The sequence below is a fragment of the Phocoena phocoena genome, chromosome 19 (genome assembly GCF_963924675.1).
Source record: "Phocoena phocoena chromosome 19, mPhoPho1.1, whole genome shotgun sequence".
Taxonomy (NCBI): domain Eukaryota; kingdom Metazoa; phylum Chordata; class Mammalia; order Artiodactyla; family Phocoenidae; genus Phocoena; species Phocoena phocoena.
Window position 1 is genome coordinate 44374211 of NC_089237.1, and position 24509 is coordinate 44398719.

At 55.6% G+C, this 24509-nt stretch overlaps 1 protein-coding gene across 1 annotated transcript in view; it reads right to left on the minus strand.

Annotated features, from left to right (window-relative positions):
* The window catches only part of SEZ6 (seizure related 6 homolog), a 45310-nt gene that overhangs the window by 12715 nt on the left and 8086 nt on the right, over positions 1 to 24509 (minus strand). Inside the window, exons 2-4 of the mRNA XM_065896754.1 lie at positions 11309 to 11977; positions 10743 to 10876; positions 200 to 395 (exon numbers count right to left, since the gene is read on the minus strand). Of these exons, the coding sequence (XP_065752826.1) occupies positions 200 to 395; positions 10743 to 10876; positions 11309 to 11977 (999 nt within the window). The remainder of the gene's footprint in view (positions 1 to 199; positions 396 to 10742; positions 10877 to 11308; positions 11978 to 24509) is intronic.

Consider the following 24509-nt stretch of genomic DNA (forward strand, 5'->3'; position numbering starts at 1 on the left):
GCAGGGTGGTAGGTGGAGCAGGGAAGGTCCTGGAGGTATCAGTTGGGCAATACTCACCTCCAGTTGTACAGAGCTTCCCTGGGCAACTGAGTTGTATGTTACTAGTCTCTCCATGTTTCCCCCAGGCTGTAACAGCACCAGAGATCCCCAGGAGGGCAGCCAGTCTGGGCTGGTATTTTCCTCAGCTACCCAGGCCTACCTTGGTAGTAGAAATGGAAGGTGCCAGGCCCAGCGGGTGGTGGGAGGCTCTGGAACCTCAGGGCCGCTTGGTGGGTGGGGCTGCGGATGACGTGGCCCCTCAGCAGGAAAGACTGGTTGGCCAGGGGCAAGGGGTCAGGCCCCCCGAGGCCCTCCACAGTTATTGTCTCCCCTTCTCGGAGGCTGATGTTCTGGACCTGTCCATAGAATAAACAGAGCAAAGCAGAAGAGTCAGGCTTCTTTTTGCTGATTGAGCCCTGTGGCCCTCAGGCTCCTGCAGGCCAGGGGCATGGCCAATCCTCAGTGCCCCTTGGGCATTGGAGCCCCCCCGCCACCCTGAGCTAGGCACTTCAGTGCAGGAAGAGCTCATTTTACCTTCCCAGTAACCCTGTGAAATGGGACCTGAAGTTCAGAGATATCAAGTAAATTATCCAAGGTCACGTAGAGATTAGCACAAGTGGGATTTGTAAACACGTCTGTTTCCAAAGCTTTTCAGCTACACCAAATGCTTCCTGTCCCTTCAAGCTCTAGGCTCAGTTTTCTCATTGGTAAGGTGGGGATGCAGTTGGTGTGTTGAACTAGATGGCCGAGGGCCTGGCCAGCAAGGTGGGCTCTTAAACATCAGCTTCCCCTGAACATCCTCTGTTGTCCTCTCACACCCAGCCTGCCTCAAACTGAGCACCCCCTTCCCCCAGCTGGCAGCTCCCCTGGCTCCCCAGCTCAGGGAATGACCTTACCATCCATCTGCAGGCCCAAGTTAGAAACTGGCATCTCTCCTCCTCCCTTATACCCCACATCAAATCCGTCATTCCTTCCTGTCAACTGGCCCCCAACTCTGTTCACTGCCCTTCATCCCCGCTGCTACCTCCCCCGTACTCGCTGTTATTGCTCACCTAGACCCTCGCAGCAGCCTCCTGCCAGCCTCCCTGCCTGCAGGGCTTAACCCACTTCTCCCGCCGCCTCATATTCTCTGAACTGCAGCCAGTGAATAGCCCTGATATGTTGCTGCTCATGGTGCTTCCTTATTTAAATCATCCGTGGCTCTCCAGTGAGCCCACAAAGACCATAGTATCTAGTCCAGACTCCTTGCTGTGGCCCTCGAGGCCCTGCCCAACTTGGCCTCTGCTGACTGCTCAGCCTAGCCTTATGCCACGCCCCTCCACGTGCCAGCCACCCTTCTGTTCTCTCTTCTCTGGGCCTCTTTTTCCAGTCCTTTCCTCTGGCTGTCACAGGCCCCTCTGCCACCACCCCAACACCCTTAGACCTTCAATCCCTGGAGCATCCTCTGGGCTCCATGCCTTCATTCAACAAGGATTGGACAGCAACAGACTCTGCCCAGAGGGGAAGTGTTAGTGTGGCCTGGTAAAGGAGCACTGGATTGGGAGCCCAGAGGTCTGGGACCTAGTCCTGACCATGTGATCTTGGACAAGTATGCCGACTATTTGAGCTTCATTTTCTCCATCATATAAAATGCCTAGTGTGAATCTTTGCTACTCAGAATGTGGTCCCTGGGCCAGCAGCATCAGCACCACTGGGGAGCTTGTTAGAAATGCAGAAGCTCAGACCCCACCTAAGATCTACTAAATCAGCCTTTGCATTTTTTTTTTTATATCTCTGATTTTCTTTCTTTCTCTCTTTTTAAAATTAATTAATTAATTAATTTTTGGCCGTGTTGGGTCTTCGGTGCTGCTCGCGGGCTTTCTCTAGTTGCGGAGAGCGGGGGCTTCTCTTGTTGCGGAGCACGGGCTCTAGGCGCGCGGGCTTCAGTAGTTGTGACACACGGCTCTAGAGTGCAGGCTCAGTAGCTGTGGCGCACGGGCTTAGTTGCTTCAAGGGATGTGGGATCTTCCCGGCCAGGGCTCGAACCCGTGTCCCCTGCATTGGCAGGCAGGTTCTAAACCACTGCGCCACCAGGGAAGTCCTCATCCTTTGCATTTTAACAAGGTGATTCCGAAGCATTGATCTACAGGGTTTCCAAGGTCCTTACTATGTTGCTCTGAGGTAGGACCTTCACAGATTATCCTCCTGGGCTAGTTAAGTGGCATCCAGTGAGTTACCAAATCCTTCCTAATCTTATCTCCCAAATATTTCAGTTGATTCCTCCTCTCCATCCCTTTGTCTCTATCTTGGCTCTGATTACCTACCACCCTCCCCCCCACCCATTGTTCCTCACCTGGCCTTCACCCCTCCCATCCCCAACTCATCTCCCTGGCCCCGGCTGTCTCAAGATTGGACCATGTCTCTCTCCTACCCAAACCCTGTTGGTGACTTCAGATTGTCCACAGGAAGAGGTCCAAACTTCCCAGCTCACAGTTGGCCTCAGCAGCTATGCCAGCCTCTTATCTTCACTGCAGCCACAGGCCATGCCTCACTCCCCTCCTCTGGGCATTTGCATATGCAGGATCCAGCCCAAGGAATGCCTTCCGTTTTTTCCTCTCCTGCTGAAGCTACTCATTCTTTCAGGTCTCAGGGCCACCGTCCTCTGCCTCCCAAGCCAGGCCAGTCAGTTCCTTTACTTCAGGCCTCTCTACCGTCTGTCTCTCTTATAAAGCCTAAAGGTAGCATTTCGGGTCACAATGCCCTCTTCGCTGGCCAGTTGCAATAAAGATGTGTGGAAAGGGTGAATGTGCGGGTCGCTAGAGGTACATTCCTTGCAGATTTCTGTAAACTGAGAAGCACAGAGCCTGCTGAGCCCAGCCAGGTCCAAGGACACAGCCGCGCTAGGCTCTGGGCCCCTCAGACTGTGGGCGGTGAGAGCATACGTGCCCTGCAGACTCCCCTGCCTGGGAGAAAAGGCCTAGGGAATCTTTGGGGCTGAAGAGAAAACTCAAGGCAGGGTGCTGGGGCAGATGTGCAGCCTCTCCATGAGGAGCTCCCCTCCAGGGCACATTTGGGTGGAGGCTGCTGGACCATCTGCCAGGGACATTCCTCAGGGAATTCCTGCAGCAGGCGGAGGCTGGATGAGGTCCCCTCAAACTTGGAGATTCTGTGATTCTAGAGTTGGGCAAACAAGACACACACACGTGGAATCTGTAATTATCGAGAGATGCCAGGCAGCATATAATCCTGCCTTAAGTGGGACTGAATGCTTGCAGCAGGAATCCTCTAGCGGGGAGTGGAGGGGTTGCAGGCTCAGGGAGAGCACGTGGAGCAGGTGGGGCTGAGAGCGCCTCACGGGGGCAGGGCCGGCCTGGGAGGAGGAGAAAGGGAGGACATCACCGCAGGGAAATTACTAATGAAGTGAAGGCGGAGAAGTAGACGTGAAGTTAGCATTTTTCCTAGTTCCCACAAACACCCTTTTGACCCCTATCTTCGAGCTCCTGACCCTGCTTTTTAGCCAGCAACAGTGGCAACAGCAATAACAATTACCATTCACAGAGCGCCTACAACGTGTCAAGCCTTGTACTATTTACAGATATTTCATCCTCACCAGAATTCTGTAAGGTGGGTGGTAAAATCCCCTTAAGTAAACAGAGGCTGGGAGAGGCTAAGGTCACACAGGTGTTAAGTAGCAGCGCCTGGCCTTGCTGGAGGCAAAGGCAGCTCCCTTCCTCCTAACCTCATGGGGCTGTCACCTGCAGACAGATTTCTAGACATCTTTATTCCTGGGTCCCAGGTCCGCCAGGTTTAGCAGGGAGGTGGTTTTTGGCCACACTGGGCTTTCCCCCAGAAGCCCGTAAAGCTGAGAAAACTGGGAGCTGAGACCTCTGTCCCCCTCCAATCTGGGGAAGGCATGGGCCCTCAAAGCTGGCCTGGTGGCAGGGGTTGCCATGAGAGCATGGAATGGAGTGGGCCTGATTACTTGGGGCTCTTATCCAGAAGGTACTCTATCCTCACAATGGCTGTCTATGCAGCGCTAGTCCCTTGGGTTTCAAGCACCCACTTGCAGGCCTGCCACAGTGGCCAGATGTAATTTGTCACTTGTTTGAGGGCCAGGCCTGACAGGGGCCAGACAGGGCTTGGTGTTAGGCAAGGGGGGTGATGAAGTCTTGATGTAATTTGCAGGCATCTGAAGGGCTCAGGAGACAGATTGAAATGTCAGCTCTGCTCACGAGGGCTGTCTTCCCACACCCCTAGCCAGTGAGTGACAAGAGGGGAGCTGGGGATCAGGCTGGGGAAGACAGAAGCAGAGGGAGCTGAGTACAATTCCCACAGGACTCTGGGCTGTCTAACACTGCCCAGCTTCCAACAGACCAGGGGTCAGTTCAAGGAAGGAAATATGGCTGCTTTGAGGGGGTTGATCCCTTCCTGGATGGGAGGTGGGGAGGATTCAGGTTGCCCTCTGCCAACCCCAGACCATCAGCCTTGACTGGCCTGTCTGTCCCCATGGAAGCTGCCAGTCGGTCTCTAGGACATGCTCTAATGGTGCGACTCATAGACAGGATGGTGCCACAAGTCCTTGCACACAATCATCTTAGTACAACCCTGCACAGGCCATGAGCTCAGGGATGACTTGTGTGTAAGCCCCTCCCCCAGTACCTGAGTCCCACTCCCAGAAGCTGACCACGGCCCCTGTTCCACTGCACTCTCCTGATCACCGACACCTGTGTGTGTACTCTGACATAAACCCACCGCATGCACACAACTCCCTCAAACACATGACCTGGCACACATGCCCACACATACATGTGCTCCCTTACTCCAACAGTAGTAGAATCACAATTCTTCCCATGAGATCCTTTACAGTTTTCAAAGCTCTTTCACACCCATTATCCTCACAGATCTCACAAAACCTCAATAAGGGAGGCAGGGCAGGCTGTGTTTACCTCCAGTCTATAGAGAAGGGAACCTCGTAATCAGAGAAGTTGAGAGCTCCTCTTTGGGTCACACTGTAAATCCAAGGCAAAGCCAAGACTCCAGGCCAGGACTCCTGATTCCTGGTCCAGTGCTTTGTCTTCATGCAAGCATCCCAGGCCTCTCCCCCGAAACTGGGAGAATTCCAGATGGGGTTCCTAGAGGAGCAGGCAGGGCTGGGCTAAGAAAAGGGGTTGGGGATTTGGGGATGGAGTTCTCCAACTGTTCCCAACTGAACTCTCTTTCTGCAACAGGACAATCTTCTGGGCCAAGGGAAGAATAGGGGCTCTTGAGTCCTGGATCAACTCCCAGCTCCATCATCGACTAGTTGATAGGTCCTTGGGCAAGTCACATGACACCTCTGAACCCCAGTTCCATCTGTGAAATGGGATAATCACACCCACCTCATGGGGTTATAAGGGTTAAGTTAGATCCCACCTGCACGGGCTCAGCACAGAGTGGGCACAGCGTGAGCAGTTCTCTTTCCCGTTTTTGGAGAGACCTGGGCCCCACCCAGGCTGTGGACCCACCTCACCTCAGGTCTGCCAGGGCTCTGCCTGGGAGGCACTGTACCTGGGAGCCACCCTCTCCCTAGCCCAGATTCTGAGCTGCTAGGAAGCAGGAAACAGGGTCAAGAGTCTGAGATACCACTGCCATTCTGAGCTATGAGGGAGCTTCCCACCCAGAAAAGGAGCCATACTCAGAGGGACTGGCTGGGAGGAGCCTTTTGCATCATCTGGTTCAACCTCCTTAAACAGAAAGGGAAACAGGCCCAGAGAAGGCCAGGGGCTTAGCCTAGTGACTGAGAGATGGGCTGCAGAACCAGGACTGGAACCCCACTTTCAGTTTCTGTGCTCTGTGTGACAGCTTCTATGCTCTTGTTTTAACTGACGCTTGTCTACAAACACTTACGGGGTAGGGTCTGCTTTAGGGAGGGGAAGAGGGGCCTGAATCCTTGGGGCTAGACCTGTTTGCTCCCTTGTGACCCCCCCTCAGATAAGTCTTCTAGGAGCCAAGAAAGAGGAGCTGGCTGAGAAATCTCACCCCCCTGACCCACCACCCTACTCCTGCGTCCATATTAGGCCTGGCCCTGACCTGGCCTAGAAGGGTAGGGTGTTCTGGTTATCAAACTGGCAGCTGGCCTGGCATGGGAGAGCAGTGTTCCAATGGGGCCATCTGGGGCACTAGGGCAGGGACTGTGGGCAGCTGTGTCCAGGCTCCAGATGGTACAGAGAGCAGCCAAGCCAAGATGGGGCTGGCAGCGGGAAGGTTCTTGGAATGCCAAGCACAGTGAGAGACATGAACCAGGCCCAGAAAGGCCTGGAGCTCTCAGGGGAGCTGGCTGCCTAGAGAGGAAATGGGACCCTCATGGGCCATGGGGCCCATGCCCACCCACCCTGAAGGGTCTTCTCTGGATCTCTCTAGAAAGAGCCTAGCCCAGTGTCCAATCCCCAGCTGAAACAGGCAAGCCTCTTCCCATCACAGAGGGCTGGCCCTGGCCTTCTTCCTACGGGCAGCCCAGACCCTCGGCCTCAGAAGGCACAGATAGCTGCAGCATCCTGAGGGGAGGTGGGGGCCAGGGATGAAGCAGGTTATGAGGGGCTGTGGCCTAAGCCATGGAGAGATGGGCTGTTAGGGATTCTGGAGCCCCTGAGGCTGTTCCTCACAAGGAGGGGATTGAGAGGGTCTTGCCCAGGGGCCCAGCCTTCAGCCAGAGCCGTGGCCACATGGCAGGGGTGCAGCGTGGTGTCAGGCTGACCTGCGCAGGAGTGAGATTTTTGGGTCTTTAAGATGTTCCGGACTTCCCTGGTGGTCCACTGGTTAAGACTCCGCACTTCCAATGCGGGGGACTCAGGTTCGATCCCTGGTTGGGGAACTAGGATCCCACACGCCGCGTGGTATGGCCAAAACGAAAACCAAAAAAAGTTCCTCTCCTCCCATGGTTCCTCCAGTCCCCCTTGCCTGGATTCCATCCCTTCCACCTACCCTGAGCCATCCCTGTGAATTCACGGAAGGGCAGGCAGGGGCTTACCCATGATGGGAAGAAGCCACAAGCCCTCCCCAAGCCTGAAGGAGCAATGGGCAGCCTCCTGGGCATTCCAGCTGTCTCATCGGTCTTGCCCCCAGTGCACAGTGTGGCCTGGCCCAACCGCCAGCCCTGGGCAGGAGGGCACTGCACTCAGGTCTAACCTCTGGCAGGAGTGCAATCCAGAAGCCATTAAGCCCACCTCCTGCTCCTAGGCAATAAGGTCACCCGTTCAAAACTGCCTGGGCAGGCTTCAAGGGCCAGTCTGCCTTACCTGCTGCTTTCCAGCTGAGGCTTGGCTTCTGGCCTCTCATCCTTCAGGCTTCAGAACAGGTATCATCACCTCTGCGGAGCCTTCTCTGACCCCCCCTGGCCCCCCCATGGTGGAGTGTGCCCTACCCTGGAATTCCTACCGTCCTCTGTGCTTCCCACTCCTATCCCCAACAGCACTGTGCATTCTGTGGTCATCATTTTTTTTCTTTTTTGGGGTCATCATTTATGATTTCTGTCTCCCTCACTAACTGTGAAGATCCATGTCTCCAGTGCCCAGTACAGAGCCTGGCACATAGTCATTGCTCAATCTGTACTGGTGGAACAAATTCACTCATCAAAAAACATTAGTTAGGGCTTCCCTGGTGGCGCAGTGGTTAAGAATCCTCCTGCCAATGCAGGGGACACGGGTTCGAGCCCTGGTCTGGGAGGATCCCACATGCCGCGGAGCAACTAAGCCCGTGCGCCACAACTACTGAGCCTGCGCTCTGGAGCCCGTGAGCCACAATTACTGAAGCCTGCGCACCTAGAGCCTATGCTTCACAATAAGAGAAGCCACCACAATGAGAAGCCCGTGCACTGCAACAAAGAGTAGTCCCCGCTCGCCGCAACTAGAGAATGCCCGCGCGCAGCTACGAAGACCCAATGCAGCCAAACATAAATAAATTAATAAATTAATTAAAAAAACAAAACATTAGTTAATGATTAATGGAGTGACCTTGGTCAATTCCCTTTCCTTCATGGCCTCAGTTTTTCAACTACCCATTGGGTATTGGTCTGCAGTGTCATTAATTCTTTAGGTCCCCAAGTGGCCTGTGTGGTGTGGCCAGGAGGCTTAGATAGGAGCAGAGGTTGCTGGAACTGGCCATGGAAGAACCTTAAACCCTGCTTCAGCCCTGATGATTCTGTCCCTCCCCACCCAGCCCTCCCTGCCATGGCCTCAGGTGCTCTCCGGCCATCAGGGCCGACAGGGTCCCCAAGGACTCTGCCCAGTGGTGGTACGGTAGAGGGCGGGGCCCTCATCTGCCTGCTATGTTTCCTGACAGCAATCCAGGGCTGTGGCAGGTCTTCCTCTCAAGGTTGCCTGGTAACGGCTTATACATTTGATAAAAAAAATGTGGCAGAACCAGACAACAGACACGGGGCTTCCGGGGGCTTTCACGAGAGGGTGGGTACCCAGGGTGGGGCTTGTGCCTGGGCCAGGGCCAGGGCAGGCAGAGGCAGCATCTTGCCTTATTGTGGAGAGAATGGGCCCGGCCCATTCTTCGGGACTGGGCCTGGCCTGGCCTAGTGGGCGTCAGTGGGGATGGTAGGCTTGGGGGTAGAACTAGCCCAGGCCTGCAGAGGGGCAGCCAGCCTGGCATCTGCCCCCTCCCACCCCCTTCCCCACACCTGCAGCTGGTGCCTTCCACCTGGTGAGCCACAGCCAGTGCCACCACTCATTAGGTGATGATTTTACATTAATTACCGTAATTAAGCGGCACTGAGTGCTAATGGCTTGAGGTGGGGTGGCTGTTCCTAATTACCCTCCCAGTCAGACCAGAGCGAGGGGCACAGGGCTTGACAGAACAGGAGCAAACAGAGAAAGAAGGGGAGGGGCCCACCAGTGCTGGGAGAATGTCCCCCTCCGCAGGGCCTGGCTCAGAGACCTGGACCTGACATCCCCAGAGGGCAGGGCTGAGGGTGCTGCCCCGGGACAGATGAGCTAGCTTTAGGCCCAGATCCAGGGGCTTCGGGATGCGTGGGGAGCAGGCCGGGAACGGGGGATAGGCAGAGCTGTCCTCTTCCCTGGACTCCTCCTCTGCCCCTTCCCTGTGCTCCTCAGTCACCGCCCTGATTCCCTCAACTGGGATGAATGCCTCTCCTCTCCACCTCCATTCAGTCTCCAGAGTCACATTAAATGTCACCTCATTCCTCCCCACCTCCATTCATTTGTCCACTCATTCAGTCAGCCCATGGAGAACCCAGTCTGGGCCGTATACACCAAGGCACCCCTCAAGGAGCTTACAGTCTAGTTGGGGAGATGACAGCTATAAACAGACCCATAGGAGACAGCGTGATGAGCGAGGATGGGGGATGCCCCAGGCTTTGGGGATCAGGAGAGAATTCCCAGAAAAAGTGATGTCAGGATTGAGTCCTAGGGGAGGAGATAGGAGGATGACTCTTCCATGCAAAGGGACCAGTAGGTGAAACCGGGGCTTGTGGGGAAAGTGCGCTTGACCCATTCCCTTAGCTGCAAGCTGTTTAGTGCAAAGCAGGAGTAGAGAACAAGGGAAGAAGTGGCTAGAGATGGGCCCAGAGGCACTGGCCTTGATTTAGAGGCCCTTGGGGGAGACGTGGGAGGTAGGATCAATTTCATTTGAGAAAAATGACTGCAGTGTGGGTGGAGGATGGTAATGGGGGCAAGCGTGAGTGGAGTGACCAGTGAGGCATTCACTACAGCATCAGGGGACGGATGACAGAGGCTGGACCACGTGGGGGTTGGGATAGAGGGGGAGCAGCAGGTAGATCTGAGTCTGGGGGAGTGTCATGGTGATAGAACTTGGGCATCAGGGAGCTGGTGGAACAGGGAGAGGGAAGGGCCAAGGTGCCTCTGGTCACACAGCTCCAGGGATGCCATCTACAATGCACCGTGGTGGCCCTGCTCTAGGTTTCTGACTGGTTGGGGTCAGTCTCTGAGGACAGGAGTAGGGTGGCAAGCATGTTTGGGGGAACAAAAAGGAAGAGTTGGGTTTGGGGCCTGTGGAGGTGGTGGAGCCTATGGAACAGCCATGAGGACCTGCAGGCTCAGGTTTGGGGATTAAGAGGGAGCCTTAATGCCAAGGGAGGGATGAGATGGCCCAGGAAGGTAGGGGGCAGGGGGCTGGGCACTAGGTCTGGCTCTCCCAGCAGCTGGTCACCTTCGATGCTGTGGCCATGTCTTTCTTCCCACCTCTGCATCCCAGGAGCCAGCACAGGGCCTGGCCCAGAGGAGCTACTCAGGGAGTATTTGCTGAAGGGACAGAGTAAGTGAATACATGAGCGAGTGAATATATGAGTGAGTGAGGCTCCACGGCTCTCACAGGTCCAACAAGGCCACCCTGGGTTCTTTCAACTCAGACGCATGGATTCAGATGCTCACCCAATCCCGTGCCCATCGAGGCTAGAGCCCCTCCTCAGGCTCTCCTGAGCTCCTGATTAAACCCTTGGGGGAAGAGGATAGGCACACGTGCTTCTCCAGCAGCCCCTCTCAGCCTAGGCATCGCTGCGTGGGAGCAGGAACCTCTTCACTCCCTGAGGCGCAGGGCAGAATCCAACCATGTTTTAGGCCCATTGCCCAGTCCTGGCCCTAGGTCCCTGTCCAACTGCTGACCCTGCACATCTCTACCCAACCCCCCGCCCCCATGGCCAGCACCTTTCCGGAAAGATAACACACTAGCCCCAGTTCTGCCCCTGCCAAATCCAGGTCACTCACCTTGATTTCCACACCGTAGCCAGGATAGACGGAGATGTAGTAGAAACAGTCCAGGCCGACATCAAGGGGTGAGCTGGGGGCTGTGGGGGAGTCCAGAGAGCCCTCTGGGCCTGAGAAATTCCAGCTACAAGGGCCTGGGAGGCAGGAGGAGACATAAGGCTAAACCCAGCTCTGGCAAAGTGGATCCAACTATGGCTGACCTGTGTGTGTTTGTGTGTGTGCGTGTGTGTGGGTGTGTGTGGTGAAGCTCACCCCTTGGGAGGTCTACTACCCTGTTAAAAGCAGGGGACCCCTTTCTCTTGAGCACCTACTGTGTGCAATCTTATTTCAGTTCTTGGCAGTGGCTCAGTGAGGTAGGTCTTATTGCCGTTTTACAGATGAGGCTCAGGGAGGTGAGATAAAATTTCTAAGGTCTGCTGTAGTTGCTTCCAATCAGGATTTGAACCTGCGTCTGTCTGGTTCCCAAGGGCAAGGCAGGCCAGCACACTGACAGAGAGGGAGGAATTCAGGGGCCCCTCAGCTCCCCCATTCCCATCTCTAGATCTGCAAGCCCTCAAGTAGCTGACCTGGTGGCTGGACTGTGGTGATGGTGGTGGTGATGATGGTGCTGGTGGTGGTGGTCTCCTCGTCATCTCCTGAAGCCGTAGAGGTGGTGACGGTCCCTTCAATCCCAAGCCCTGTGGTCTGCGACATGACCTCTGGAGCCCAGGGCCTGCCTACGTCTCCAGGACCTTCTCGGGTCGGAGTCCAGGCCCTGCTAGGGGGTGTAGTATTGGGCCTCTCTGCTGGGCCTGGGGTGGGCATTGCCATACTGGGCCCTGGAGGTAGGGGAGCTGTGATATGAAGTGCAGAGGGCTCTGACTCCAGGCTCCAGGGTCCTTCCCTGGACTGGGGCTGAGTAGGTGCTGCCACGATGGCTGGAGTGGGGCTGGTGAAGACGGGGCGGCTGTCCTGCTTGGCCAGAAGGGGAAGGGGACTCGGGGTGTATGGTGTAGGTGGGTCAGGTCGGAAGGGCTGTGCTGGCCTCAGCTCTGCCTCCCCCTCCTCCAACCCCTCTTGTAGGAATTCCTCGAGCAGGGGGTGGTGGTTAAGCAGCTTCAGGGTAGGGGCCGTTGTGACAAAGTGGATGCCTCGTTCTGGCTGCTCAGGTGTGGGGTTCACTGTCAGCTCCCCATCCGTCTCCTCCATGCCTGGGGCCTGCTCTTCCCCCACTGTAGGGGCCTCCGAGGAAAGTCCTGAAATAGTAACAGATGATCAGAGGTTCTCCTCCTGCCCCACAGTGAGCAGCATCACACCTAGTCCAGGCAGTAGGAGACCCACCTCTCTTTTTTTTTTTTTTTTTTTTTTTTTTTGCGGTACGCGGGCCTCTCACTGCTGTGGCCTCTCCCGCTGCAGAGCACAGGCTCCGGGCACGCAGGCTCAGCGGCCATGGCTCACGGGCCCAGCCGCTCCGTGGCATGTGGGATCTTCCCGGACCGGGGCACGAACCTGTGTCCCCTGCATTGGCAGGCAGACTCTCAACCACTGCGCCACCAGGGAAGCCCCCACCTCTCTTTTGACATAGAGCCTTGGGGAGTGTCCTCATGGTTGAAAATCATGGAGCTATAGAATTTTAGAGCTGGAAGTGAGATGATATCACATACTTTAAGGATGGCACATGAGATATCCCTTCTCCTCCAACACCAGAGGTGGACATTACTAATCTATCACTGCACTATTTCCTGGCTGTTCTCAGATTCGGCCTCAGAATCCTTTCTCAACACAGCACTCTAGGCAGCCATGCCTGATACCTCAGACCAACATGACGAACAAATATTTCTCATCCCTAACGTAGCTCAAAGGCCTTATTTTACCAATGACGAAACAAGGTCAAAGAAAGGAAGTAACTTGCTCAAAGTCAATGACCAGGTAATTGAAGACAGGAGATGACACCCTTAGCAAGAGTGCCATCCCCCACCAGTGTGACTTTTCTGCCTGAGATTACAGGGCATTGCATTCAAGTTCACTTTCTGTTCTCAATGAACCTGGTCATTAGTCTCAGGAAATGCTTCATATATTTGGATTCCTTCACGGACACATGACGACATTTTTGTTGGGGTCCCATTATGCCCTATTTCTCTCACTTTTCAGAAAATAATTTCTTTTGTCTCTCTCTCTCTTTTTTGTCCTTCTACAAAAGCTAAACTCTGGAGTAAGGCAGATGTAAACTCTGGAGTAAGGCAGATGTAGCTTCAAATCCATCACCATGGGACTGTGTGACCTTGGGCAAATAACAAACTCCCCGAACCTTATTTTTCTCATCTGTAAAATAGGGTTTCTTTTATAGGATTAACTGAGATAATATTACTTCCCTTTCCCATTTGCTGTGCCTTTCTGAATTTTCTTTATCTTTCCTTTGACACAAGCCAGGGGCCATCTAGGGCAGGATCTAAAGTAGGGTCATCTGCATGCTACAAGCCCTTCCCCCCCCCAGTCCATGGTAGACATTATTAACCAATTTTGGTTATTTCTTGCTGAGGCCACATGGGGCTTCAGAATCCTTCTTAACACAGTTATCCAGGCAGCCACTACCAATTGATTAGATAGGCTATGGAAGAAGAAACTTATTTGCTGTTACTGGTCTGAGGTTGCTATGCCGTTGATTGTACTGACTTATTTAAACACACAGCTGAAGAGATGGTGCATATTCTGCCTGTGGCCCACTAGGATCCCCAGATCCTTGACTGCCAGAAAAAGGTCAATGGATGCTGGCTCCAGATTCACTTCACATAGAATTTTGCCAGTTTGGAGAAGGCTGGGAAGATATTCTGATTTTAACAGCTCTCAAAATGGCTGCATGAAGATTTGAAGGGAAACACAGCCAGGGTGAGATAACAGAGTTTGCAAGGAGAAGGTTGGTTCCTCTGCACATCCGATGGTGGGGCTGTCATTCCACAGGCTCACACCCACCCCATGGATTGGCAGGCGTGAGGAAGCGGCAGATGGCCTACATTCTGTCCAGGAGACCATGGTAGTTCTGATGTGTCAGACAATTGGGAGGAGGGAGGAAATTGGCGTGAGGGAGGGGGGTGCAGGTCAGAGGGCTCTCCACTGCTCTGGGTCAGAGGGGCCTTGGGGCCCCAAAGCCCTGAGGAACGAGGCCCAACCCCTATCTCCTGAGATGCTCACTAAAGGAGTCCATCTGTGCCTTGGCATTCTGTACCAGACACTGACAACACAGTGTCCAAACTAGATGCCCAGCCAGACCCATACCCCCTGGAGCAGACGGTCTGGCAGTGTCCCGTGTGTTTCATCTGAGTCAGTGGTGGAGGGTCCAGGGAGTGCCTCTGACATGCCAGCACGGGGCTATTCTCTTTGCCCAGCCCCCAGATGTCACACGGTCTTTGCCAGGTTCCCTGAGAGTGATCATAGCATATGACAAGGAAGAAGAGCCTTTCTCATCACATAGACTGGAGCCTTAGGGTTCCAGTGTCCCCTTCCAGGGTTGCCCAAGAAGAGATGTAGCAGAGGCTCCCAGGGTAGGCACCTGCGGAAGTCTTCACTGGGAGAGGGAGTGCCTCTGTCTCAGGAAGGGACCGTAGCGGGCACAGCTCCTCCCGCTGGCTGCCAGGTGGGTGCTGGGCAATGGAGCAGAGTTAATGGGCACCTCCCGTCACTGTCGATTGCACTGATTGTGTTATCTGGGGGGACTGAGCACTTGGTTAAGTGGGATCGAGATAGCATATCAAACGAGCAAATTGATTCTACAATCAGCTGCCACGTGGTCCTGGAGGGTGCTACCCACTATCAGAGAGGGTAAGGTAATCTCTGGGAGACAAGCCATTTCCAGGGAAAGGGCATCTCCAGACACCCTGGATGATTCTGATGGAATCCTGAGGCCCTGTGAGCCCCCTCCCCAGGTTCCTGGGGTTCTCTCTGCCTGGGCTGACTGAGTCCAAAGGTGGAGAGACTGACAAACGGGGAGTGTGATGCAGGGCAAGCAGCAGGAGGTGTCAGAGACCCAAATGCCCAGTCTCATCAGGCACCTTAATGTGTGCCAGACACTGAGTTGGGCCGTTCCCGTATCTTGGATTGTTTAATTGACACTACGAGTCTGTGAGGTGGGAATCTTATTCCCACATTACAGAAAAAGAACCTGAAGCTTAGAAAGGTAAGGTGAGGACTTGTCCAGTCACACAAAGGTGGAGCTGGGATTTGAACCTATGTTGATCTGGTTCACAAAGCCCTAGTCTTTCCAGGACACTAGCTTGCCTCACAAGAGGAGGGGACTGGGGCTACCCAGCAGAGAGTCCTCTAGCCAGTTGAGGAAACTAAGGCCCAGAGAGAGGAATGGACTTGTCCACGGTCTTATGCAGGTTAGAAGTGGAGCTGAGGCCAGAGTTTCTGGCATCTGGGACCTGAGCTGAGGCTGAGCTGAGCTGGGCCCTCAGGAAGCCTTCTGGCTGGGACCCAGGGAGCCCCCATTCTGTGTCCAAAGCACACCTGAGTCTGGGACTCAAACCAGAAGCCGAGGACACCGCTCCGCAGGGCGGGCATGCCAAGTCACACATACACTGGGGTGTAAATGTCAGCTCTGCCACTTAAAAGTCAAGTGAGCCTGGGCAAGTCACCTCTGTGTCCTCAGCTGTAAAACGGGCAGTTTGGAGAGGTTCTGTGAGAATCTTTTTGTTCTAAATAGCAGGGGTTTTTTGTTTATTTGTTGTTGTTGTTTTTTTATTTTTTGGTGGCGGGGACTACAGAGGGAGAGGCCACACTCCGAGGGGGGCAGCTCCCTGCCAGGGCAGCACTGAGCAGGCCTTTAGGGTTGGGAGAAGCTGGCCCGGGTGAGGCCTCTCCTTTCTAGGCGACCATGTCCCCTGTTGTGTGGCAGTGTGTGTGACCTCGAGCATGTCAGCGTCCTCAGCTGTACAACGAGGATAATACTGCATCGCGCTGCGCAAAGGGCAGCCGCCTCCGAGGCTGGCATGTATGTGGGGGACAGTGGCCCACAGCAAAACAGCCCCCCATGATCCCCACCTGCCCGGTGCCAGTGCCGAAACGCAGGAATGCACACCCTGGGCTGCTGCTCCCGCGGGGGCCAGGGGCTGCGTCCTCCAGGTGGGCTGGGACTGGGAAACACCCCTCGGCTCCCACACCACCCTGTCGCCGTTCCTGCCGCGGAGCTTCCCGGCAGCCCCCAGCCCTGGTGGGCCCCGCCGCCGCCTCCTGGGCCCTCCCCCCGCATTAGCTCTCAAGCTATGCAAATAGATATCGGAGGGAGCCCTGTTTAAAGTATTTAGACGAAATGAAAAAAGGCTTTCATCGGCACTAATGAGCCATTCAGGATGCCTCCCCAGTGGATTCTCTCCCGCTCCGCCTCCCGGCCCGCGCCGCCCCCCTGTGGCCCCTCTTGGGATTGGAAGCCCCCTCCTCTTAGCCCCGCGCTGGGGCCTCCGAGGGAAAGCCGCCTGCCCTGCCCACTCCTCCCCTGGGCCCAGCTGGGTGAGGGTGGAGACAGGGGGCTGCGTGCTCCACCTGCACAGACTGGGATCTAGATGGGGCGCGGTGCTAGCTTCTGTTTAGGGAAAGCCACAACGACTGGGGACTCTTCTTCATAGCATCCAGCTGGGTAGGTGTTCTGTCCCTGTCTGAGAGTTGGGGAAACTGAGGCTCAGTGAGGCCCAGGACGTTGCCAAGGGTCACTGCCCCTGCGGACTGAGGAGTTGGAAGTGGTCTGTGTGGAGACAGCGGCGGAGGGTGGTGGTCCCTGCCTGGGGCAAATGCTGCACCAGGCAACACACTCCAGATGCCACCTCAGGCCCAGGCGGGCTGTCTGCTTAGTGCTGTTGTGTCTGCAGATCTTTCTGCTCCAGACAGAAGAAAAACCTCAGGTTCCAATCCCCAATCTATGTCTCACTAGTGGTGTGACTGGGCAGGGGGCTGCCCACTCGAGCCTTTGCTTCTCCATCTGTGGAGTGGGGACCTCCTGGGTTTGGTGAGGGCCATCTAGAGACAGGCCCATCCTCCCAACGGCCAGCCCCACCCTGTCCTCTGCAAGGGCGGGGGGACCTGCCGGCCTTAGTGGCTGGCACAGGAAGGGGACCCCACAGTTCTCAGAAAGGTCAGGCTTGATCCCCAACTTGTGGCAGCACCAGCTTTCAGCTGAGGGGAGCATGACTGCAGGTGGGTACAGGGGGAACCTGGGGGATACAGTGGGCAGGGAGCTACCCCTCAGGATTCTGGAGGTTAGGCTGGCCCAGCATAGGGAGAATGAGTATTTAATGGGATCCATTTATTATCCCATAAAAGCTAATGAGTTTATTCTGGAGGTTCTCTGGCCCCTTTCAAGTTTTAATAGGGAATTAGGGAGGGCCTGGCCCCTGTGGACCCCCTTTATCCCAGAGCCCGAGGGAGGGAAGAGAGGCTCCTGGAGTAAGAGCACCTGGGCCCCCCAGAGCCAAAGCCTGGTCTCCACAGCCACGGTTCCACTGGGCCCAGGCCTACCTCCTGAATTGAGGGTCCCCAGCTGGAGGCTGGCAGGGCCACACAGGGCCCCTGAGGCCTGATTCCATGTTCTACTACTGAAATAATTACCCCACAGTATCCCTGTGTCTGAGGTAGGTTTGCTGCTGTCGACTACTTGTATTAACAGAAAAGGCAATATAAGCCCTATACAACAGATGGGGAAACTGAAGCCTAGAGTAGGGGTGTGGCTTCTTCAAGATCACCCAAAAGGTATGGCAGAGGCAGAACGGACACGTCTGCCTCCTGTGCTTTGCAGCCAGGCAGCTACCGTTACTCAGTGCTCATGTGCTAAGCATGCGCTCAGCAGTTTCACACGTAATCAGTTATCCTCCCAAGAGACAGACACTGAGGCCCAGAATGGTTAAGTAAGCTGTGCGAGGTTGCACAGCCAACGCGTGGCAAGCCTGGGACGAGAACCCAGAGCTCAGCCGCTCCATAGCTCAGCTCAGTCTACTGCTCCCACTGGCCCGCAGCTGGACCTCTTGACCATCTCCCCACCAGCCTGGCCGTCACTATCCTAGGGCACTCTTGCTGGGAGCACTGCACCTTGGGGTGATGGGGAAGGAGTCCTGGTGGTATCTTGGAGGGCCAGTGGTTAGGGTGGGCAGTGGTTTGAGTGCGGCAGATACACTCAAAGGAAACTCCTCTGCCAGAACAGGTGCCTTCCCCCTTCTTCCCTATTGCTCACTACTTTGTCTCTTTAAACTTTCCCCATCCTACCAGATCCAGCTCCAATCCCCACTTGGGATTGAGGGAGCCATCCCTGCCTGGCCCAGTGGGTGACAATAGCTCTCTCCTCTGATCTCCTGGGGGCACTTTTTGGTAGGCCCTCAGCACACGTACAGCTTTGTCCATGGCCAAGGATCTAGCACAAGGCATCTCTCTTCCTGCATCTCTGCCCACAAATGCTGACCCCTGGTGCCAGGTACATTGAAGGTGGGCTCAGGGGATACACTCTCCAAGCCAGGATTCTGCCTGTCTGCACACTTGGAAGGCACCCTGCTCCCCAAAGTTCTTGGCCCTTGGCCAGGAGGCATGGGCAGGGGAGGGCAGGGGTGGGCAGAGGTGTGTCCTGCAGGGAGAAGATGGGCAGCCAACCCTTGGCAGTGCCCCAGCACAGCCCCAACTGGCAACTGGTGAAGAGTGTCTATCGGCACAAGCTGGTGGGCCCTGCAACCCCAGACTACCCTCTCTTCCCCTGCCACTGACCATCCCCCATCTCACCCTCTTACTACCCTCTCTTGGCCAACTCCTGGCAGTTCGGTTAAATCTGGAGTACAAATGCGAATGGGGGCACCTCCTCTTGGCTGGGACCTAGGCAAGGAAGTGGCTGGTCCCCAGAATCTGAGCCCTTGTAGCCTCTGTGTGCATCTCATCCCTCCCTCATTTACACAGGAAGAAACAGAATCCAGAGAGGTTTCCCAGGTCACACAGTAAACTTGGGGCAGGGCTAGAACTCAAGATTTTGGGGCTCAAGGAGCATCTGGCCCAACTGTTCTGAAGAGTGAACCCTCCAATACTTTTGGGGCTGTCTGCCATCTGTGTGCATGCCTCCAGCGACAGAGAGCATGCTGCTTCCTGAGCTGCCAGGAACAGCTACCTCCCCCATTGTACTAGGTTGGGGGTGGGTGGGTAACCCTGGGCTTCGGCATCTCCAGCGTTGGGGTCTTCTTGCCGATGGAGGGAGTAATGGGGGTAGAGCAGGCAACACCCAGGAGTCAGCCCACCTGTTCTGGTCCCCCCCCAACAGGCTAATTGGTCCCTCTGCACAAATCACTTCCCCATCCCGAACCTTCATTTCCCCATCGGTAAAATGGAAAAAGTATCACATTCCAGGATCTGGTGAGCCACAAAGGGCTCTGTGAAAAAAATACTGAACGCCACTGTTTACTGAGAAGTTACCATACACCTAGCACCATTCTAAGGTGCTTTACCAGAATTAACTCATTTATCCCCCCACAATAACTCTGAGATATGAACTTTTATGGGTGAAGAAACTGGGACCCAGGGAAGGGCAGTTCCCAAGTTACCAGTTTGGATGTGTCAGATTCAAACGCAGAGGCCATGCATCCCTAGTGCAGTGCTGTCTCATAGAACGTTTCATGATGATGGAAATGTTTTATGTCTGCACGTCTGTCATGGTAGTCAGTAGCCATACATGGCTAATAAGCCCTTGAAATGTGGCTGGTGAGACCAAGACACCGAATTTTAAATTTGATTTCATGTTCATGAATTTACATTTAAATCGCCACATGTAGTTGGTGGCTACCATGATGGAAAGCGCAGCTCCAAAACCCGACCTCTAGACCCAGAAGTATTCACCGCTCAGAAGGGAAGAGCCTAGAGTGGGAGGGGGTCCTGGAGAAGATTAAGATGGGCTGACAGGGTACTTCCCTGGTGGCGCAGTGGTTAAGACTCCGCCTGCCAATGCAGGGGACGCGGGTTCGAGCCCTGGTCCGGGAAAATCCCACATGCCGCGGAACAACTAAGCCCATGTGCCACAACTACTGAGCCTCTGCTCTAGAGCCTGCGAGCCACAACTACTGAGCCCATGTGCCACAACTACTGAAGCCCGAGTGCTCTAGGGCCTGTGCTCCGCAACAGAGAAACGACTGCAATGAGAAGCCTGCGCACTGCAACAAAGCATAGCTCCTGCTCGCTTTGAGAAAGCATAGCTCTCTTCTCACTAGACAAAGCCTGAGCGCAGCAGCGAAGACCCAACACAGCCAAAAATAAGTAAATAAATAAGTAAATAAATTTATTAAAAAAAAAAAAAAAAAAGATGGGCTGACAGTGTCTACTCCCTTCCTTTGGGCCTGGGAAAACTGGGGCCTGGGGTTGGGCAGGGAGAGGTGACAAGGAGCCCTGGGACTTCTTTAGGTTTTTTTTTTTTTTTTTTTTTCTATACGCGGGCCTCTCACTGTTGTGGCCTCTCCCGTTGCGGAGCACAGGCTCCGGACGCGCAGGCTCAGCGGCCATGGCTCACGGGCCCAGCCGCTCTGTGGCATGTGGGATCTTCCCAGACCGGGGCACGAACCCATGTCCCCTGCATCGGCAGGCAGGCTCTCAACCCCTGCGCCACCAGGGAAGCCCTTCTTTAGGTTTTTCATAAAGGCCTCAGGAGAGCTGGGCCTGTCAGCCACTCACTCCTCAGGGAGGATTGGTGCCACCCACCCACAATGTTTTCTTCCCGACCTGGGCTGAGCACTGATGTTCGGAGGGGTGGGGTGTTCAATGGGCAATTTGGGGACCTCAGGTAGAGCCGGTATAGGAGGACTTTATGGATGGAGGGCAGCCAGGAATCCCTGGCCTCTGGCGATTTGGCCCAGGATGGGGCCAGGGTGTGTGAGCGCTCCATGACAATGCCTGCTGTGCTCGGCTCACCTGCCCCTACCTCCCTGCCCAGTCAGGCACACAGGGCAGGGAGCCTGGCCTGGCCAGCACCCCAGGGCTCCTGGGCAGCCCCAGAGTAGCTGCCTGGTCTTGGGACCAGGGGAGGGCATCACATTTACTGAGCACCCTCCATGGGTCAGGCAGGACTTCCTAGGGGGCTGTCTTTTTATGCCAGAGCAGTACCTTTTATGCCTGGAATCAATATTTTACACTTTGTATGTGAAGGAACTGAGGCTGAGAGGCAAAGTGAATCATCCTAGTTCATAAAGGAGGAAAGTGGCAGATAAGGGGTCTGAACTGGGTTTGCCTGTTCCACAGCCTGGGCTCAAGTTTCTACTGCAGAGTTGCTGCTTCATGTGAGCATGTGTGGGCCTGTGAATACGTGGGCCCGTGTGTATACGTGAGCGTGTGCATGTGCCTGCATGTGTGTGTGTGTGTGTGTGTGTATGTGTGTGTGTGTAGTTCCAAACACACAAGGGCCAGAAGTCATTACCCTTTGTTCTCGACCATGGACGCCACACCCTGGAACCTGGATTCAGGGTCCTCAAGCCTGGAAAGGCCCAACCTCCCGGAAGGGATGCACTTCTCCCCAAGGCGGCTGCTGTGCTGCCTCCTTTTCATCCTGCACCCTTCTTGGACCCTGACTTGACCCTTCCCAGGGCCATGTGGCCTGGACAGCCCCTCAGGCTCTGGGTGTGTGGGGAGAGAGGGGACAGGGCTCTGGGCCACTGCCCTCTCCTTCCCACTGCCCCTTCTCTCCTGTGAGGCTGTGGCCAGGGGCCCAGGGTAGAGGGAGTGCCCAGCTAACTGCCACGTTCTCCGCTTTCCAATTTAAAATCTAATATGGTCTCGCCACTGCAGAGCTGGGGGCTGGAGAGGTGATTAATGAGGCCTCTGCTACAGCGTCGCCTGCTGTGCTCTACACCTTCCCCTGTGGCCCTGAGTTCCCCGCTCCTGCCTGCCTGCTGGCCCTGGGACCCCTAGCCCTGCCTGCCAGCAGTTCCTGGTGCTGGACAGGTGGCACAGGAGCTGGGGGCCTGGAGTGGGGCATTGGGAGAGAGAAAGGGGCTGGCCTTGGACGTGGAGGCAGCAGGACTGACGCCCACCCCTGGGGCAGGCTGGAAGGAGAGGAACAACCTGGACCCTCTTTGGCCTTACCTCCCTCACCAGCTGGTACCTAACCATTCTGCTAACTCCTCTTGATAATGCCAGCTGGCAGGAGTGTGGCCAGGGCAGAAGAAGGATGTGGCCCTGGGCTGGGTGCTCAGGTCAGCCCTCTCCCAGCGCCGCCACCTCAGCAGCAGCAGGGATCATATTTCTCTGAATGGAAAACCTTGGAAATGTCAGCTGGGCTGAGGAAGGCTGTGAAGGCCTTCTCCCTGGAGCTAGTGCCAGGGCTGGCTCAGCCCAGCCCAGTGGTGAAGCTGGGGAACAGGGGCTGGTCTAGGGAGGAGGAGGAATGGCCATCCCCTCCATCCTCTGCCCCCTGCCCAATTCCAGGTACCTGCGGAGGAGAGTCCCTCCTAGCCACTGAGCCCAGCAAGGTACCAGGGTACCAAGGTACCAGCATCTTTGGGCTGTTTCTCTCTCCCCCCACCAATCTTCCCTGCAGTTCAAAAGCTGGCATTACTGAGGTTACTCCCAGTGCCTGTGTTCACCTCTGAGCTGAATGGCCGGCCCGGTAGCCCCAAGATTCTGTGGCCTTTGGTCAGAGGAAGAGGCTCACTCTACGTACCAGGGCCAAAGTGACCTTGTGACCTTTGCCCTGTGGCTACTTTTGTCAGCTACATCTGGGAAGAGATGGATTGAGGGATTTGGCTGCACCTAGACCCCCAGTTGCCCTGATCCTTAATGCTGAGGTGGGCTCTCTCTCCCCTGGGGGTCACTAGAGTGTCTGTCCTTAGCTGTGAAAGCTGAGAAGACTGGTGAGGCCTTGTCAGAGCCCTGTCTCCAGCATGGAGGTAGCTTTGCCATGGACAGGCTGTGTGACCTTGGGCTTCTCTTGCCCTCTCTGGGCCTGTCTGGCTTTTCATATAGTACTTGGTTCCTGGCTTTTTAGGTTCTTTGGGTGGGTGGGGTGGAGAGTCACAGCCCCTCTACTATCAGTGCCCAACTGCAGGGGTTGATGGAGCCTCACAGTGGGCAGTGGTAAAAGTGGAGGGGGCCTGGCAGGGCAGGGGACTGTGCTCTGTTGACTTGCCACTTTCCTTCTGAATGTCACTGGACCCCATACACCTCATCTCCAGTACCTGAAGTCCCTGTGTGTGTGTGGGTAGCCTCATCCAGGTATACTCCCTCGCGTCTCCCTCACACTTTGAACTCCATTCTGTCTCTCCAGCTTCTATGGGGGAGATGCAGGAGGTCCTGCCTTACCTCCAAATGGCCTGCGGAAGAATCACTGGAGGCCTGGGATCTGCCTTTAGAGGTTTGGAGGGGGCAGGGGGAGGGTAGCCTGGGACCTTCTCCTAGCCCCAGGCAGGTGGCATGGGGCCTAAGCTGCCCCAGGGCATGGGCCCTGCACCTGTGGACAATCCCAGACTCCCCTTGTTTCTATGGCCTGTGGGACTGAGGGGAAAGGGCCTTACCAGCCCAACACCCCAGCCTGTGAGGCTTCCGAGGCTCAGCTTGTCCTCCCCACTTCCCCAGCAAGCCTGAGTGGGGGAGGGGAGGGGTGCAGAGCAGCTAAAAATAGCAGCAGCAGCTCAAGTCTCCTTGAGGGGTCAGTGGAGCCCAAGACTGGGGAGGAAGAGTGTGGAACAGGCTCTGGGGAGGGGAGAGACCAGACTGAACTGGGACCTGCTGTGCCTACACTCAGGGCCACAGTCCCAGGGTATAGGGACAGAAGGGTACAGATATGCAGGGACATATGGACACAGACACCCAGGGGTAGATGGACAAGCCAGGCAGAGATATATACAGACATGGCTACCTGCATATCTGGGGCTTCTTCTCCCCCAGACCCCCTGGGAACACCAGATGGACCCAGCTGTGCAGCCCCCAATCCCTCAGTCTTCTCTCTTGACTCAACCTTGCTCTGACTTCCAAGGACCCTGCCAGACGGGGTATGTGTACACCTTGAGTAGAGAAGGCTAAGTCCTCCCTCTGTGTCCCTGTCAGTCTCCTCTGCTTGAGGCCCAGGGCAGGGAAGGACCAGGGAGCGCCAGAGGTAGCATCAGGGATACAGGTGCAACAGAGACTAGGCTGAGGGCACCACCCCAGCCTGAGCGGCAGGCTTCTTCCTAGCCTGGGCTGGCAGGCAGGGTGGGGGGATGAGAGGGAGACGGCTGGACCCAGAAGAGCAAGGCTAGGGCTCTGTCAGGAGGTGGAAAGAATGGAGTGGGCGGTGAAGGAAGGTGGACCAGGGCAGGCTGGATAAGCAAATGCACCAATGACCTCTCTCAGGCATGCCTTGTTTGGTCCCACCTTTACACCTGTGCCTGGAGACGCCAGGGGCTCTTCCGTCCTCAAAAGAAGGTGACTCCCTCTCCCCCATTTCCTCTAACCAGCCAGAAAATAGGACCTCACAACAAGAGGGAGGCTGCCAGCTGCCAGACCAGATGTTTCCAATCACTAGCACATCCCCTTGCTGGATATAAATGATATCTAAGAATGTCCATCAGAGCAGCAAGCCAGGGTGAAAGCCCTTAGAAGCACTCTAATCCCAACCTTCATCCCTCTACACTGCTAGTCTCAGCTTCCTAGTCAGACCTGGGCCAGCTGGCACTCACTGCCCGCCCCTGCCTTGGGAGTCCAGCCCTGGGCTCCTCCGGCTTCTGACCCAGCCCCTCCAGTGATGACCTGAAAACCAGCCCCTCCTGGTGCTGGACAGCTCTGGCTACACGAGGACCCTCCTCTTAAGCGGGGCTTCCA